Source organism: Xiphias gladius, chromosome 18 (genome assembly GCF_016859285.1).
Source record: "Xiphias gladius isolate SHS-SW01 ecotype Sanya breed wild chromosome 18, ASM1685928v1, whole genome shotgun sequence".
Taxonomy (NCBI): Eukaryota; Metazoa; Chordata; class Actinopteri; order Istiophoriformes; family Xiphiidae; genus Xiphias; species Xiphias gladius.
In genome coordinates, this window is record NC_053417.1 from 26456788 (window position 1) to 26476066 (window position 19279).

At 40.0% G+C, this 19279-nt stretch overlaps 1 protein-coding gene across 2 annotated transcripts in view; it reads left to right on the forward strand.

Annotated features, from left to right (window-relative positions):
* spryd3 (SPRY domain containing 3) overlaps positions 1 to 19279 on the forward strand; it is a 61224-nt gene that overhangs the window by 3591 nt on the left and 38354 nt on the right. For both annotated transcript variants that reach the window (XM_040152795.1, XM_040152796.1), the window contains exons 3-6: positions 1849 to 1924; positions 5059 to 5183; positions 7476 to 7611; positions 7705 to 7893. In XM_040152795.1, coding sequence (XP_040008729.1) covers positions 1849 to 1924; positions 5059 to 5183; positions 7476 to 7611; positions 7705 to 7893 — 526 coding nt within the window. The remainder of the gene's footprint in view (positions 1 to 1848; positions 1925 to 5058; positions 5184 to 7475; positions 7612 to 7704; positions 7894 to 19279) is intronic.

The window sequence follows — 19279 nt, forward strand, 5'->3', positions numbered from 1 at the left end:
AGATGTTTCTGTTTTGTATTGTGTTGGTTTTTCTGCCTACTCATCGGTGACCTTTGCATAATAAGAGACAAAACTGTGCCATAGTGGGTTAATTACACATTGTCAAATACTTTCTCTTTTATGTAGGTTTTGCCTAGCAAGATGTTGTGAGGAAATTGTTCTTATTTTATTACTATTCTTGTGGGCCACGTGTCTCTGGGCATTTACAAAAGAAAACAGAAGCTGTGGCTGGAAAGAAGTCACGTTGATATCATCAACATGCTGACCCACCATATGCAAGGAGTAACAATGTACAGATCTGACCTTTTCTCGCCTCGATACAGATTCCGATACCTCAACAGAGGGTATCTGTCGACCTAGAGTACTGATCCAATACCAGTGTCCTCTTATTCTCAAATTTTTAAATTTAAGAATCACTGATTGGAATTCATTATCAATTTTACAGCATGTAAGCTAACATGAGACATTGCTGTGGTGCTAAAAGTCTGCTGCCATGACTGAATATATGTAACTGATTACGGAAATGCTGAACTTTATATGACATTGACGGGGAAACTGTTCAGTAAGGGGAGCAGACTCACAACAGGGGTACAAGATGGAAGACAGACAAATTTAAGGGCACTATACGTGTTCGCATTTGTTTTGCCTTCTGCATTATTAAACCCAACTCTAAACTACTTTTTTGTTCAAAACAGCTGACTGAAACTGATTGTTAATGGAGGCTTGTTTCGAGGGCAGCATAACATGGATAACACTGTATTTTCCCAAAAATCTTATGCTACCCATACTGGAAATTTAGATACTTTATAATTAGGTTAGTTTGAATTAAAGGACCAGTGCGTAGGATTTAGTGGCATCTAGTGGTGAGTTTGCAGATTGCAACCAACTGAATACCCCTCCCCTCATCCCTCCCTTTCCAAGCGTGTAGCAGACCCTATGGTTGCCTTCAGGTAACGTAAAAACACAAAAGGGCCTCTGTAGAGCCAGGGATCGGTTTGTCTGTTCTGGGTTACTGTAGAAAAATGGCGGTGCAACATGGCGGGCACCGTGGAAGAGGACCCTCTCCCTATGTAGATATGAAGGGCTCATTCTAAGCTAACCAAAAAACACAACAATTCTTAGTTTCAGGTTATTATACAATAATGAAAACGTAATTACGACTATAATATTCCATTTCTGCTGTTGGATCCAGCTAAATCCTACACACTGGTCCCTTTATTTGTTTGACTGTAAACCTCAAAGGCCTATACTGACCATTCATTTCTGTTATATAGTGATCACGCTATATAAAAAAATTGGTGCTTGTGATTCCTTATTTTAAAGACGATGGCATTTCATTCAGTTTCTAATGCTGTGCAGAACGTTAAACATATAACAGTACTGATATAGAGGTTCAGAAGCTCCAATGAACTATTAGATCGACCGTTTTCCCAGCAGAGATTTTAACTAAGCACAAGTGTTGCTAATAATATTAAGGATGGTTTTGTTCGATTCAAGTTTACCAGTAAAACAGAAACTGAAAGCAACTAAAAGGAATTAGACCATCTTTAAGTTTAATTTTTCCACCTGTGCTTTTGTTACTGTCACATGTAAAATGTCCTCTGGGAAACAGTCGTTTGATATATCAGCAGCAGTTCTACATCTGCTTCATTGTCTTCATTGTCAATAATGGCTACGAATTTTTGTGTTTTCCATTGCACATGTTGGCGCATGTGATTACACTGATGGTGTTTGACAATCCTTCGATCAAAGATGAGGTTGTTCTTCGAGATGTGTTTCTGATTGTGCATACAGCAGCCGAACCCATTAGGAGTTACCTATTGTTAACCTGTAATTTCTTCTCTTCAGTTACCAAGGGAACTCTGAAGAGGTGGGTTGCTATGTGGCTGGCCATCCTTTATCAAAGGGAAATTGCTACTTCGAGGTAAGGCACATTGATATTGATGCTGTAAGTCAGCATCTGACTTTGTTATTGTAACTGAGTTCTGCAAGACCTTACCGTTAGCAACAATTTTCTTTGTGCATCACGACATGATCGCTACAAAATGCTGTCTCTAACTTTTGTGGCTGTCACCCTCCTTTGTATACCATAAATCCAAAAAAGCAGATAACCATTAGAAAATAAGTTGGACTGTTGGTCCTTTTGTACAAGTATTCATTTTGAAATGGTATATATGTGTGTGTGTGTGTGTGTGTGTGTGTGTGTGTGTGTGTGTGTGTGTGTGTGTGTGTGTGTGTGTGTGTGTGTGTGTGTTTTTGGGGGGTGGGTGGGGTGGGTTCTCAATATGATGGGCTTACCACATACCGTCGTCCCTGGTTGTGCTCAAGATTGCTTTTCCATCCAGCCAGCAATTTTATCCACTGGAATCCCATTGCTGACAATTTTCTCAACTTCATATTAAATTCTGAGTGCCCCCCCACAGTCCCAGTTCACCAGTGCAAAACCACTACCTCAAAAATGTCCTAGCTGCAATGGAATGAGGGATAGGGTGTGGGTTAGGTGGTATCTCTGAGCACAAAGATTAGTCTAACACACAGTGTTTTTCAGCAGTGTGGCAGCAGGAGAAGCATTGGACATTTATTTTAGCAAAGCTGAAATGCTCCTACAGTACGTATCAGGCCGTTCTAATTGTTCTCATCCATACAGTAGAGTAAAGAGACAAGTATCTTGGTGATTTAGCGCAGGAAAGTTGCAAGGGGTTCAGTCTTGAATGATGTGCTTGGGGCTGCAGTGTGTTATTTATGAGCTTATTTCTGGATGGTGCACAACACAGTAGTGTAACGTGCAGTGAAGATCCTGCGGGTGAGGCAGGCATACTTATTTATCTTGGTTTTTAGGCTTCAGGAGGAAACGTTACGCTCTACATTATCCAGCGAACCTAGGTCATTCTGCTGGCCTGCAAATAGACCCAGGTGGGACCACGCAGCGTCAGAGTCCTGTAGCTATACCAAGCTCCCAAGGAAATTATTTACTTCTTCCACTATTCTTTTCAGATATGTTAAAACATTTCAGGTCTGCTACACTAAGACTTTATAAAAGCTGGCAATGTACTTTGACATTATTTATCATGGCTGTGAGGTGTCCCTGATTTGTGCAAGATGTGACATTTCTTTTAAATGTGATGTCAAACTCTCATCTGACCCCCAGATCTTTCTCTCTCCTGCCTTAGCGTGCAAGTCTTGGCGATAACAATGGTTATATTTAAATGGGAATCACATTGGGAGCCTGATAGATCTCTCTTTGACATTTAAACAAGTGGATTTTAGTGTGGTCATTACCCAGAGTTTTTAATGCTACATTTTTCTCTAGTCTGTGACGCACATGCTGTCAGTTTCGCAGATATCTCGAAAATTTGGGAGCATTTATTCTCATAAAGGTCAGGCTTCTGTTGATGTATGCGTCACTGCTATCCTCGTGTTTCTCTACATTCTGCTTTCATAAGGAATCCATTTCACCTCTGTTGTCAGTACTCTCCAGTTTTATTCATCCGTCTACTTCAAGCCCAGCTAAACATCTGCAGCATTCCACTTGTTTTGATAGATTTTTTTTGAAAAATCGATATCAACATAACTGAACGGCTCATCAGTGAGCACATTCCAGTTCTTTCCTAATCTAAATAATCTCACGTGTTTTTTGTAATTTTTCATTTGGACATTCATGGTATTTTAACAGTTTAGATGTGGAAGTGGTAACCTGCCAAGGTAAAGAATTTACTACATTAACAAAGCAAAGGTAAAATGTATTATCCTTAAATTGCAGGACTTGAAAGGAATCGGGCCTGGAATTTTTAGTCAGGGGAACCCAAGAAGTTTGGTTTCACGTGCTCATAGCCATCAGGAACAGTGATTTGGGGATGAAGAGGCAGGTAAATTGGAAAAGGAAAAAGGACATGTGGGGAATGATACAGAAGAAGAGAATTAAGTGGGGTGAGAAATTACTTGGAGAGTTCACCAACAAAGGAAAGGGAAAAAAAATATAGACACACACAGGATGGGGTTATTCTCCTGTGTTGCCTGCATTATCTTTCACGTAATTCTGCTTGGCAGTCCGTGTCATTTTGCTGTGATTGGGCTTAGCTGGCGGACAGGCAGTATGTCTGAGGGGAGGAGGTGACTGTGGAGGTTTTTTTCTGCCTGTCATTCGGCCTCTGAACTTTGGATGTGCCGGTATAACAATTTCATTGCTACGATTATTGTGGCCAAAAATGTCACGGTAAACGGTATTATCATGATGATCGTCAAATTTTCCCTGAAATACTATTATTAATGCTAAATGTAGTAAAATTACTCCACACCATGATTGCGTTGGATTAAACCATTTCCAACAAACTGAATACCGAACTCTATATTGCAGCTTTGTTACACTCTGCAAATGAACACTATCAGATACCCTAAAAACCCCATAAACAAATGCAGGATAATTCTGGTTTATTTCAATTTGGTCTATTTCCCATAAATGTGGCTATTGTGGCTCTATGGGTTGGGGAAACAAGGACTCGTGCAGAACATGATATATTGGGGCAACCAGCACGAGCTTCCTTCAGCTTTCCAAATAAACGTTTCAAAAATTAGTCTCGGAGTCTGACCCATGGTAAACACAGAATGTAGCTGCTAGGAACAGCCATTATGGCTAACTTATAGGGATCTACATCTGGGGCAACTTGTTGGCCGACCTAATCGGCCTAACATTACCCACACTACCCACACTAGCCACACAGACTGAGAGTCAAGAAAGAGGGAGATTTACTGGGGAGGCTTCCTTTCCTGAGTCAAGTTTTCCATTGAGGGTGCAACTTGGTGAAGTCTCAGTAAAATATAAAGCTCGTGTTTTGATTTTTGATTTCGTTTGACTGTAAATTCATGCTGTTTTTCAAAAATTTACCTTTTCATTCTCCCCATATAAGTTAGTAACAATTACAAAGAGCTGCTCCAGATTTGCCAGTGAATTAAACTGCTTAAGTGGTGCCACAGTCATAGTTACTGTGTGTGTGTGTGTGTGTGTGTGTGTGTGTGTGTGTGTGTGTGTGTGTGTGTGTGTGTGTGTGTGTGTGTGTGTAGGTGACGATAGTGGACACGGGGGTGAGGGGGACCATTGCTGTTGGCCTGGTGCCTAAATTCTACAGGCTGGACCACCAGCCTGGCTGGCTGCCATACTCTGTAGCTTACCACGCTGACACCGGCAAGTAAGTCAAACCACAGTCATCTATACAGTACAGTTCAGCATTGGTTTCTTGCATGGTTTGGGAAGATGGATTGTTGCTGCTGCTGCATCCACACATAACCGCAACAGTAATTCCCTGTATCATTCTCCTTAGCTCTTACTTTTTCTTAGCATTTTTCACCAGCATAAAACACTCTCGTTACAGGAATAATGGCTCCGAACCTTGCTCGCCTCAGTATTGTTTGTACGGCTTCAACTAATGAATATTTTCATTAGTTGAAGCCGTACAAACAATTTCTTTTTTTTTGATAAATTATTTATTCTATGAAGGTAGAGTAGTGGTCAATTTCTCTGAGCTCAAAGTGACATCTTAAGATTACTTGTTTTATCTGACCAATATTTTAAAACCCAAAAATATTGAATTTGCAATAATATAAAAAAGATACGAAGAATCAACAATTGAGTATCTTGAACCAGTGAAAGCTTTGTATTTTTGCTTGATAAATGTCTTAAATTATTAATCATTGTTGTTGTCAAAAATGGTTTTTGATTTTCTGATGATCTAGTTATCAATTAATCAACTTATTGTTTGTAATGTTGTTGATCTGGAAATTGTAAATTACTCAGAATAAAGTCATCTGCTACATGCATAAAATACTTAACCTATGCTGGGTGCTAAGCAGTTCTACTGGAGGTGCTATGTAGCGTCAAGTTTAAAACTGGATTTATATTTGTGGTTTGCAGTGCGTGGGAGTCTCAATGTAGATTCCTCCAGCGTGGGAACTACTTCATATTTCAGCATCTGATTTAATCGGAGGATAGCAAAATTGCAACACTAGACAGATGTGTTGTACATAAGCAGGCCATATCAGTTGCTGTAATTATATACCTTTTTAAAGTGTGTTTGCATATTTTTATTCACTTTGTCATTAAGTGAGCGGATGGGAAGTTTTTCCTCGTCAAACTAACGTTACAGAGTAGGAGGTTATTATAGTGCAAAAGTTAATATCCAAAGTAATCTTGTTTACATTCTTGTATTTGTCGTAGAGAGCAACAATTGCAGCAAACATAGGGTCTGCAGGGAAAATGGCTTTGCAGGATTGCAAAAGTGTGTCAGGTCATACAAAAAAGGATAAGATAGCCAAACCTTTTTAATACCTGATATACTGTATGCTGTCTTCATGTACAGCAGTCTCTACTGCCATTGTGTTTTGTTGGTGAAAACATAAGCAGGAAGCTGACCAATGACAGTTCTTGCACCGACGTGTAGTTTTGTTTCTGAGGAGGTGCTTATTACCTATAGTGTAGTCTACACGGGAAGGCTTCCTTGTGACGGCATAAAATCCTAAGCACAAGTATAAATTCAGCTTTACGCCTGGGCCTACACTACATGCATCACGTGTGTGCTACTGTCGCTGAACGTCTTGGTTTTCATTTTGGCGCTCATGTTAACAGGTTAGAGCGGCCACACAGTGGCTCACGCTTCGCTGCCGTGGCATGTCGTCTAGAGTTTCGGCACCTCGCCTATTTTTCATGCATGACATGCACGGTTCCCAGCAAAAATAGACAGGGAACAGATCTGTTGATAGTCTGATAGACATGATACCAGCAGCGTAACATAAAACTGAGAATTTTCTCTATAGTTTCAATGTATGCGCTGTATCTGAATATGTCACAGACATGAGAAAAATTTAAAAACATTTTTTAACCATTTTAGCAATTGCGTGTTATTAAAGGAGAAAGTGGAAGCTACCTGTGATCTATATAGTCATAGCAGAAACCCAATGTAGGCCATAATTATATCAATAATTAAATACAACATTGGGTAAAGGGCAGTAGTCTTTCGCTCTCTCTCTCGCTCTCTCTCTCTGCTAACAAGGCTAAACAAAAATCATATGACTGTTTTCTGGTTACAAATCTCTTTTCTTTTCGGACCGCGCATCAACAAAAGATTATTATTATTATTATTATTAAAGATGGCCATTATCAAAGGCAAAAACAAGATAGAAAAATAGGGCTGGCAACAGCAGCACCGCAGCGGCTGCGTTAGCGGTGTGGACACACACGTGCGCGAGCTGCAGCAGTTCACCGAGGTAGGTGTCGCGCACAGGTAATGTAAGGGGTGTGGCCCAGGCATTAGAGTCAGTCAGTGTCGTTTTGAGTTACTGAGAGATGTGGGAATCGTGCTGTCACTTCGAACAAAGGACTAGAGTGATAAAATAATCATGATTGGATCATTATTTTAGCAGTCACAAGCAGAGCAGCAACAAGGAGCAAGCATTTTTGTTAAGAAGATTTTTATCTCGTCTCTTAGGTTATACAGTGGCAACCCTGTGGGGCAGCAGTTTGGGCCAAAATGTGCTCGCGGTGACCGCGTTGGCTGTGGAATACACTCAGAAAATGTTGAAGCAGGTTTTACAACAGTCTTTTTCACCAAAAATGGCAAAGAGGTTGGTGTTTTAATATAGTGTTGTCTCTGTTTACCTTCTGTGTTTGTTTATGTTTCTTCACTCACTGTTTCCTTACGTCCCTCTCCTATCCAGGTGGGTTCAGTGGAGGTTCCTGTGTTGGCGGAGGGGCTGTTCCCCGCTATAGGGATGCACTCCATGGGGGAGGAGGTGAAGGTTGACCTGCAGGCTGAGTGGTTCCTGGAGGAGGATGATAGTATGATGATGGTTGACAGCCATGAAGATGACTGGGGTCGGCTTTACGACGTCAGGGTTAGCGGCACGGTAAGGAATATTTAAAAAAAAAAAAAAAAAAAAAGGTCCCTATTATTTACCTCATGGTTAAAGGTTAGGGTTACATTTTTTCGGAATTGACATCATTTGTATAGTTTACTGAGAATTACATCAGATCCGTACTAGTTTCATCTTTCTTCGTTCAGAACAACTCTGTGTTTAGCCTAGTTTAGAACGAAGTTTGTGGTCATGTCGAGTATTTCTTGGAACTTAAATGATGACCGTGTTGCTCTCACCACAAAGCAGTTGGATTACTGTACTAGTTTTTGCTTATGTACTTCCTAGTAAGACTGCAAGTAGGAGTTAATCTCTAGTTTTTTAAAATTATTATTTAGCCTATAAAACAAACAACAAACACTTATTTATTCTGACCAGTAGCCAAAATAACTATTAATTCATTCGAGACAGTAAAGCAAACAAATCTTACTAATTTTTAAAGACTTGTAGACTATACAGTATAAAGCGTTATCTGTATAATTATCTCACTTAACTAAATAATTATTCTATTAATCACTTTGGCGCTATTTTCAGAAGTATTGAACATAATGGTGTAGCATAGAAGTATATGAGTTGTTAAGATGAAGGCCAACTGGTTATTTGGATTATTTGTGTTGGGAGACATTATGTGAAAACAGACTACATATATTTTGTGTGTTTTTTAATAGCATATGTCTTTTAATGACTGTATTGGGGCTTCTCTGTAGCTCGTACTTGTGCATGGTTGTTGCCAGTTCCTTGATTTGTTTTGTTCTCTTACAAGATGATTCAACTGCCCTTTCGTTTGCAAATCCCTCTTTGTTGACAACTGTACTTAATGCACCAGGGAAAGCTCTAGAGACAAGCACATGAATTTGAATCGTTTTGTCTCAGTCGCTGAATGAGCTTGCCGTGATTGGATTTGGGTCACCATTGGAGTGTTTCTGGAGATTGCTTCAGCTCAGGGGTTTTTTCTCCACGTTCTGTTGACACCAGGTTCAGTGACAAGATAAACAGCAGACTTTCAGTGAAGACGTTGAGTCTGTTGTCTTTCATTCCTGCTTTGCTACATCAGAGTTGGGGATTATGCAACGGTTTGGCAAATTACCTGCAGCCACACAAGCAGGGTAACACAGAAACTTTTTTTTATTTTTTTTACCTACGGATAAAAATACAGCTTTTGGTTGCCGGATGTGGCAGTCTGGTTGCCACATTGTAATCATTTTAATTGCAGTCATAATTTGCAGTCATAATAGCCCTGTGTTATTATACCATTATACACCAATTAAACCTAATAAATTGTAATTAAACCTAATTCACACAACACACCGCATTTGGTTTTCTCTTTTTCTGTCACTCAAAGACATGCCCACACACACAGTTAGTTGTGTTTCTGGCGATTACATGTTGGTTATTCACTCTCCTACTGTTGTTCTCCACCGTTTTTTACCTGCTAGACGTTTGACTTTTCATCAGTGAGTCACTAACTTTGCCTGGCTGTGTTTGGTGCTGGGCAGGTATACAGAGCTAAATGAGACTAAAAAAAGCTGAGTAAAGCTGAGACGTGATATTAAAATGATCAGTGCAGCCTTAACAGTGAAAGACTGACATCCCTCTACAGTTTGATTTCTCGTCCCCAAAATAATTACAGAACAGCAGGTTCAATACATTGAAAGAGATACACCTCTATGACGTGTTAAAGGGCAAAGTGCAATATAATAGTTACAGTAAATACAACCTCACCAGAATGTTCAGTTTCTTTGAGATTACAAATTTCATCGTGTTGCTTCATTATTGTGGTACATTTTCAGGCTGTAATTTGTGGCAGTGTTGTATTTGACTGCGTTATATATGAAACTGCGTTATATCTGATATTTTACCCCTAATACTTTTCAAATACCACTTCATTTACATATATGGAGGACCACAAAGTTAGAAACAGCAACATGATTTATTCAACAGCACCACAGACTACAGCCTCAAAAAATTGACATTAGAGTTGAATCTTCTCTTCCCTGACACAGGGCTAACAACAAATAAAAAGTACAGACGGGACACAAATTAAAGAAAAAACATAACAAAAACAAAACATAAAGTGTCTTAGTAAGGTGTTAGGTCATCACGTTCCACCAGAACATCTTCAGTGTGCCTTGGGATTGATTGTACAAGTCTCTGGATCTCTATGGGCGGGATGAACCCCATTCTTCCAAAAGATCTTCCCTCAGTTGGTGTTTTGATGATAGTGGTGGAAAGCGCTGCCTAACATGTTGGTCCAAAATCTCCCTTAGGTGTGTAATTGGGTTGAGATCTGGTGACTGTGAAAGCCTTAGCATTTGATTCACATCATTTTCGCACTCATCAAACCATTCAGTGACCCCTCGTGCCCTATGGATGGGGACATTGTCATCCTGGAAGAGACCACTCCCATCAGGACAGAAATGTTTCATCGTGGGATGATGACTCAGAACAACTTTGTATTGAATGGCAGTGACCCTCTTCTCTAAAGGGGGGGCAAGTGGACCCAAACCATGCCAGCAAAAGGCCCCCCCACAGCCTAACAGAGCCACCGGATCCCCTTACTGTAAGTGTCAAGAATTCAGGCCTGTATTGTTCTCTTGGTGCAGATTCATCTGACCATATCACTTTTTGCCACACCTCTGCAACCCTACTATAATATCCCTATGTAACTGTTGACGGGCTGTTCTTGCTGCTACAGTCTGATCACGTCCTGCAATGACATTCTCAGTCACCTGAGGAAGAGTTGCTCTTCTGTTGCTTACAAATGGCACTAATCCACCATTAACACGGTCATCAAATGTACCCGTTCGACCACAATGTCCGACCTTATTCACTGATCTCTTGGCCACAGATCTAAATGCATATCTCACTTTGGTCACTGTTCCCTTTGAAACACTAGCCAGTTAAGCAGTCTTTGTGACTGAGGCCCCTGCCAACTGTGCCCCAACAATGAACCCTCTTTCAAAGTCAGTTAGTTTTTTCCTCTTGCCATCTTGATACAAAATCAGAATAAACTGGACCTGCTGAGCATTTTCATACATGTAAAAGGGCATGATTAGATGTTAATTGCTTAAATGTAACATGCAGTGCACCTGTATAGAAGCATCTGCCTTTGTTAGCTTCCTGCACTCATTTATTCAGGTTTTTCCTTTAATTTGTCACACATCTGTATATGTTTCGTAAGGGCAGTATTACAGGACTAATGTACTGAATTGAATTTCACACTACAGGGTTTTTTATTTTTCTGTTCACTGTAATTACCTCCTGCAAGCCTGATCAGGTTAGTAGTTTCTCAGTTTTGTCAGATCAAAGCAGTTTTTGATCTGGAGACGCAGCAAGTGAGGTAAGGCTACTTTTTGTATTTGTAGAAAATGGTATTGGAAAGATGGCCTTCTTTTTCTGAACAACTTTGGTGCCCATTATGCTCCTCTTGTAATTTGTTAACGGATATTTAAAGTTAACGGGTATTTCCTCAAAAATGTCGCTATGCATTGGGGTGTAAGGTGGCTATAAGTGTAGCCACCTTTACGTAGACCTCAAGATCTGTGACTGCTCATCTTGGATTGCTTCAGGTTTCAAATTTAATGATGAAGATGAAATTATTCAAATAAGTAAGAGACCTACTTTGCACTGAATTGATTGAGCGAACAATCTGTTAGCTGCCATTGTTGCTCTGTATCACAAAGTGAATGGAGGAATGTAAAGACTTGAGGGTATATAATTAGAACGTGACGCAGCAATAAAATATACAAAATGTCGTGCTAGTGTTGTGGTGCTATCAACGGGTGAAATCTATAAATCAGTGCCATTCCTACACCAGAAGGCATCTATGATGAGACCATGGTAACAGACCTGGATGAGTGCCCCACCATCCACACCCCCTTTTATTTACACGCTCTTGACAGCATCGCTAAGTGGCAGGCCATTCAGAATTAGAAATGCCATTACTTTTCATGTGAGTTGTACCATACATGGATGGATAGACGAGTGTCAGTGCTATAGACATGTAAGAACCATGTTGATGGGACATTCTTAATGTATAAAAAATGTATTGATGGTGCGAGACAAAAAAAAGCTTACATTCATAGATTACCTATTACTGATGGGCCTTTTTACATCAAGCATTTTTATTTGTCGTAGTATGGAAAGCACAGGTTTTTACTAATAGCTTTAATGAAGGGCTATTGCACTATAGTTATGGATGTAGCGACAAGACAACAATTACTGGACTTCTTTTGATACCGAAAAAAATGTCTGAACATGATAATTTTGCGGCAAGATCTAAAGTTATAAGAAATGTCTTTTTTTTCCCTTTGTCTATAAAGTGTAAATTGTGCTGATTCCACGAGGTTGTATATATCGTGTCTGTCGCCCGATTTATGGCGGGAGTGCCAAGTGATTTTTTTCTTTCTCTCTTTCCTTTCCTCTTCTTCTCCATGCACCCACCATTGCCCTAGGGCAATTTCCTATCTTGCATATATACCACAAACCACCACTCCCTGACCCAGAAGCATAAATCCACCTGAACTCAGTTAAATATGTTTGTTCTCACGAGACATAATTTAGCTCTTGTGTACACAGTATTTGTTTTGGTTAGATATAAATATTAGATAGACTAAAACAAGACTAAAGGTATGTTCAGACACAAAGCGCGGTGACTTTTTTCCTTTGTAACACTCGCACACATTTGACCGCCGGACTGTTTGTGTTTATTCATTCCAAACAGCCAATGTACAAACTGTACATTAGCTAGCAAACAATGTAGACACTGACCATGTGTGTGGGAGTGTGTTCAGCTCAGCTTCTGGCTGAACCCAAACTTTCCAGTGACTCCAGGTCGTTGTACTATTTCCGTACAGTATCTCGCAGAGGTTGAAAGATTTTCAACTCGTACGAACTAGTCCTTGTGTCAGTTCATGCTGCCCTGAGCAAATTTTGTGTAATCGTGTCTTTCCATTGACCCTGCGTGCAATTGCGGCGTCTGTAAAATTTGTTTTGTGTTCTTTCAGAAGACACAGTAAGGGCCGGTTTATGATCTGTCAGAACCAGTTGATAAGACGTGTTGTCCAACCATGTCGGAAATCATTGGAAAGTGTTCATAGTTCTGAATGGCCACACTCAGAGGCAGACTGAAAAGCCGGCTATTATAGAGAGGGAAAACGTGATATTGTTTAAATACAGGGATTAAGGTGCATATTTTTAGACAGTGTCCTGGAAGACATTCATAGCATTGCACTTGGTCTTATACATGAAAAAAGTCACAAATAGTTGTGTCGAGAATGAAGAATGAGAGTTAGAGAGAGAAGTTCAAACCCTGGCTCCTTTCTCACTTTTGCTTAGCTAACCAGCCACGACGTGAAGTGAGTGTGAATGTCAAGTCGTCGGTTTCAGAAAGTTGAAGACATGGTCAAAACACAGATCTTCCTAATCTGACGTCGGAAGGATGTAGGGGGAGGGGGCTTCTGAAGCTCTACGACCATCTGACACATTTCAGATGGAGAATAAAAAGCCGGTTTAGGAGTCTACAGCTACACTAGCGGCTCTGTCTGGCTGTATTTAGGCACAGTGGTGCTTTGAGCTAAATGCTAGTGTCAGCATGCTAATAATGCATACAATGTTTTTTACCATCTTAGTTTAACATTCATGCTAACATTTGCTAATTAGCAGTAAAAGCAAAGCTTTGATGGGGAGGTTATTAGTTTTGCAGGCATTATTTTGTCCTTAGCCAAAGTTATGAATGTCTGCACCAAATTTCATGTCAGTCCCTCCAGTAATTGTTGAGACATTTCAGCCAAAACCAGAAATGAGAACCTGATGGTGGCGGTAAAAAAAGAGTCTGGTGATCACCAAAGTTATTAGGCTTCATCCTCTGGGCCATGAATGTCTGTACTATATGGCATGCTGATCCATATTGCTTGAGATATTTCAGCCTGGACCACATGGTGGACCAACCGACCGAAACAGCGACAACACCATCAGGAGAGCCATGCCACTAGCATGGCTAATAAGTCACTTTGTAAAACAACGTAGCACATTTACTATATTCATCTTTGCTACAGGCCAAATTCGAGTGTTACACCTTAATTAATAATGTCTAATATTTGACCTTGTTGGTGGGAGGGTTAGAGGGTTAGAGTTCAGGTTCAGGGCTGTTTTCTCAGAAACAGACTAAACTAAGATTTAAGTAATTGATATCAGCCACTTGAATGAAGTTCATTGTTGGCAACAACTTTGTCATCAGAGGGAGGTATCACAATGCCGTATTCCCACCACTTTACAGTAGTGAACTGTAACGCCTTTGTTCTGTGTTAAGGTGTGAGCTCTCATTGTCCCCTCCTCCAACTTCTAAAAGTAACCACAAGACTACAGGCAGGTCTCTCATTGACACAGGAGAGATGAGGGCCAGGCTGTGTGTGGGTCCCGCATGTGGTTGCATGATAAACGTGTCTATCCGCAGTCGAACACAAACATCTGTCACACACACACACATACAGTACAAAGGCCATCATCTTTTCGGAAAGCAGATTGCTGTGGGTGAGAGGGATGATTCAACCAGCAGTCTTGCTGCTCTCGCTTTCTGTCTGTCTCTCTCTCTCTTCTGTTTTTCTGGACCAAGGAGTGGCAATGGCACGAAACGTGTTGCTAGAGCCAAGTGCCTGGCAGTCTACCAGGTTGTAAAAATTCAATAAGTGGAGTAACGGGACTCTAAGGAATCTTTTACTCTTTCTCATGTGGTTGGAGGTTTTCACAGCTGGGGCGCCCGGCTGCATGGTCCGCTCAACAGTCCAGCAGTGATTTTTCTTTTCTTTTTTTTTTCATTTCTCTTCTCTCCCTTGCCTTTTTAGTTTTCTCTCTTAAGTAAGGAACCATTAGCCTCCAGACCCATGATGTGGTCACCATTGTGAGGGTTTTAAGCGGGCGATAATACTCAAACTGATAAGGTTGTCAAGTTCTGACAAGTACACCCTGATGACAGGGAAGGGTGTGGGACAGTAGCTGCTTCCTGGAATGACAGAGAAAGTTTGGTTTGAAGAGCAACAAGCAAAAGAAAAGGAAAGTGGCAGAGGAAATGAAAATACAGGAGGAGAAGTAAAGGGAAAGAAGGGTGTTTTTTTTTTTTTTTTTTTTTAAGGCTAGAAAGGCTAGAGGAGCAGGATTAGAGGAGGTAAGATTAGGCTTTAAGGGCAGAACATTAGCCACAAGGTGGTCTCACTTAATCTCTGTGTTGGTTTTGACTTCAAATTCACTTCACTGAGTGGTTTTAACCAGGGCTGAAACTGTCTTAGTTTGCCTCAAGTTTTCCAAGTGTACTCTGGATCTTTGAACACTCTCCTCTCTTCTCTCCTCTTCCCTCTTCTCCTCTCCTCTCCTCTCCTCTGTTTCACTCCTCTATCCTTGTTTCTTCTCATCTCTTCATCTCTCCTCCTCTGTACTCTTTTATTTATTTTTTATTTCTCTCTTCTTCTCCTCTGTCCTTGTTTCCTCTCCTCTCCTTTCCTGTTCTCTATCCTTGTTTCATCTCTATCCTTGTCTCCACTCCTCCTTGTTTCGACTCCCCTACTTTTGACTCCTCTTATCTCCTCTGTACTCTTTTTCTCATTCCTCTCCTCTTCTCCTCTCTCCTTGTTTCCTCTCCTCTCCTCTACCCTTCTCTCCTCTCCTGTCCTCTCCTCTATCCTTGTTTCCTCTCTATCCTTGTCTCAACTCCTCTCCTCCTTTTCTGTTTTTGTTTCCTCTCCTCTGTCCTTTTTTCTTCTCCTCTGTCCTTGTTTCAACTCCCGTGCTTTTGACTCTATTATCCCCTCTTCTCCTCTATTTTTCATCCTTTTTTAAATCACATTGTTTCTTCTCCTCACCTCCTCTCATGCTCTCCTATCCTCTATCCTTGCGGATTCTCCTCTGTCCATGTATCCTTTCCTTTCTTTTCCAGTCTTCTATCTTCTATCCCCTCTCTTCTGGTTTCGTCTACTCTCCTTTTTTTTCTTCTCCTCTATCCTTGTTTCCTCCCCTCTCTCCTCCTGTTTGCTCCTTCTATACAAAACCCCTATGGATTTCAACAACATTTTAGTTGTCAAGCCCATAGCTGTTAGGTGTATATTTTAAGAGGCATGGAAATTTTTTTCCTTCTTTTCTCACATGTGTGGCTTGCAACGGATATTTCCAGTCTTGGTGGTTTCCGATGACTTACGGATCTATCGTTCGGTTGCCATAGATAAGTTACACCTCTCCAGCTCCTCTGTGTTTTTTTTCACCCACTAGCACCTCGCAAACATCTTGTCAAAACAGTGGAATAGTTTTTACACGTTGCTATTTGATAAGTGTGGATAATAACTGTTCTGGATGATAGCTGTCCTTACTGATTGTTAAGAGGAGGGGCAAAAAAACCGGGTGATGGAAAAGATTGCTGCAAGATAAATTACTTTTCTAACTGGTATGCTTTTGATGAGGCAGCACTGAGAAGTGCAAAGCCGCAGAATGCAAGAGTACAATGGTGATGGTAGTGACTTGTCTGCAGCTAAGTCGTTGCCTTTGTGAACTGTTTACATTACAGTTGGGGGGGTATCTGATCCTAGATTTCTGCCCACTATTATCATACCTACCTTGCCAAATATTTCCCTTCCTGCTCTATTCTGTCTACTCATGTGTTCATCTATTTTATAACTCTTCCTATTGCTTTCTCCCTTCTCAGTTCATTGTCATCAAATATTGAATTTGCGTCTTTCATCTTAGTTATCCTTGAAACTGTGCAGATAAAGTTGACATAAAAGAAAACTTTACAGATCCCTGTCAGGGAGGTTACTTTTTCAGTCTGGGGGCCTTCATTTCATTTTGGTCATCCTTTATTTTTGCTACATTCTTGTTCCTTTCAGCTTTTTAATCACTAATCTGAAGGCCATTTGTTCAGGGTAATGAATACTTTCCCCTCATGGTTCTATTTGAGTGGAAAGTGCTCTTGTTTGCTCTATTTTGTCTACGAAAAGTTTCACTGACAGCTTGATATATGATTAGGGATGGGAATCAAGAGCTGGTTCCGATTTGAGAACTGGCTCCAAATTGTCTGAACCGTAGGAATCGTATGCCTCCAAAGCTTATCAATTTCTTTTATCAGTGCTGGCATGTTTTTCTGACTGTTTTGCATTGCAAAACAATGATGTAAGTGCATCTACGCTGCGGGAAAACTGCAACAAAAAGGAGTCATGGCAGAGAGGAACAAACAGTCCAAAGCGTGGGTTCATTTCACAAAGAGAGATGACGACAGTGCTATTGGTTAATGTTTAAAAAATGCAATTTCAACTAAGAGTGGAAACACCAGCATACGCTGAAACATCTTTCTACGCAACATGGGCTTAAATTCCAGGAATGCCATTTATTTGACACTCCTATGCATGACTACCACTGGTTCCCAACTGAGCAGCACGTCTTGTTTTCTGAGGGTAAATATCCTATTTTATAATAACATTACAACCACGCAGAAAGGCTTCAGAAATCGTTAAGGGAACCGATAAAGAATCGGGCCGATAAGCAGAATCGATTATGGCATTGGTATCAATCAAATCTTATCAATTCCCATCCCTATATGTGACAAAAGCAGGTTTACCATTGTGCAAAATGAAAACAAACTTTTGATGCCTGCCAAAGCAGCAGATATCCTCAACATATTAAATCTCCTAAATAGTGAGACCACTTGAAATAAAGATATCTCTTTACAGTGTGATCCAAGTACATTCAATGTTAATCTTACTTCTATTTGGTAACCAGTGTCTATATCTATTTAGTAACCAAATACCTAATTTAACAATAAATAGCCACTGGTGATTTAATAGTATGAAACATGACATTTATTGTTTTCTTATTCATTATTTTGTCATACATACATATTTTTCAAAATGTTTTTATCATGGTTTTTACATTCCATTATATCAGATTTGTCAAAATTACAAAAAGCAAGCTGTGCAACTGTCATTCTGACAAACTACACTGCACTGCATTAAATCAGAGCATCAAAAAGACGAAAATACACACACATTCCTGTCTTGTTCCCAGTTCTTCTTTGATAGTACGTAGATATTACCAGTGTTATATATATATATATATAAAATATATATAATATATATATATATATCAGACTTCCTAGGAAAAATTTCAAATTCATAGTGAATAATCCGGATCTGTTTGTTTATATATATATATGGTTTTGTTTGTTTGTTTGTTTGTTTGTCAGCAGGCTTATGCAAAAAGTCCTTAACCAATTTGCACGGAACTTTGTGGAGGGAAGGGGCATAGAGCAGGGAAGAACCCATTAAAATTTGGGGCAGATACGGATTATTCACTATGAATTTGAAATTTTTCCTAGGAAGTCTGATATATGTTGTTTGACATTGGTCTTGATGGAGGTTGGTTGGTTGGTTTGTTTTGTTTATTTGTCAGTGAGATAACTCAAAAAGTACTGAACTGATTTCCACTAAACCTGGTGGATGGATGGGGATGGGCCAGGAAAGAACCCGTTAAATTTTGGTGAAGATTATATTAAAAGACCTTGTCGCAGGTAATCGCTCTACTGAGTGCCATTCTAGTTAAGTTTTCATTTGATAAAACATGGCTGCATTTACATGTAGCAACACAGGCAATATATTAATACTCATCTGTTTAAACCTTACATGGTTGCATAAAATTAACTCTTCCATGTCATGAACATGTTTATATGACCACTTTGGTAGTTGCACCAATTTTGACCGCTGGACTGGTTTTGCAGTCCCTGTTAATTTGCTCTCAAGAGTTTTTTAAATAATAATGTTTTTCAAATTTTCAAATGCATTTGGTATTTCATTACTAGGATTCAACATCAAAAGCGAGGCATCTGAAATGTTCGGTCCACACAGACTCCATCACGTTCAGTCTTCCTGAGAACCAGCTGTCCTGTCAGCAGCACAGCTCCAAGACAGCAGGGGGACAAACTGTCTTCACCAGTCTGAGTAACATCAGAAATTTACTGGACAAAAAAAGGTTTTCATTATAAGCTCTATGAGACATGCCTATAATGAAAACGGAAAACTCATTGTGAAACGGGAAGCTTTGATCGATTATTTGAGATACTGTTAATAAGTTCAGAAAATATAGACAATGGGAGATTTGTGTGATTTGATACAAAAAAAAAAACATCTGTGTGGATAGTTATATTTGATCAAATTAAAGTGTAACTGTACTGTGACTGTAATGGGTGAATGATGGGCGTCAAAAACCCTTCAAAAAATGGTATCTGTGTGGATTGCCCTGTACATAGGGTCATGTATGGTGCACTGCCGCAGTTTTACCACACCTGCGACAGAAACGTAAACAATAAAAAATCCATTCTGAAATATTAAACTGATTCATAAAGTTGCAC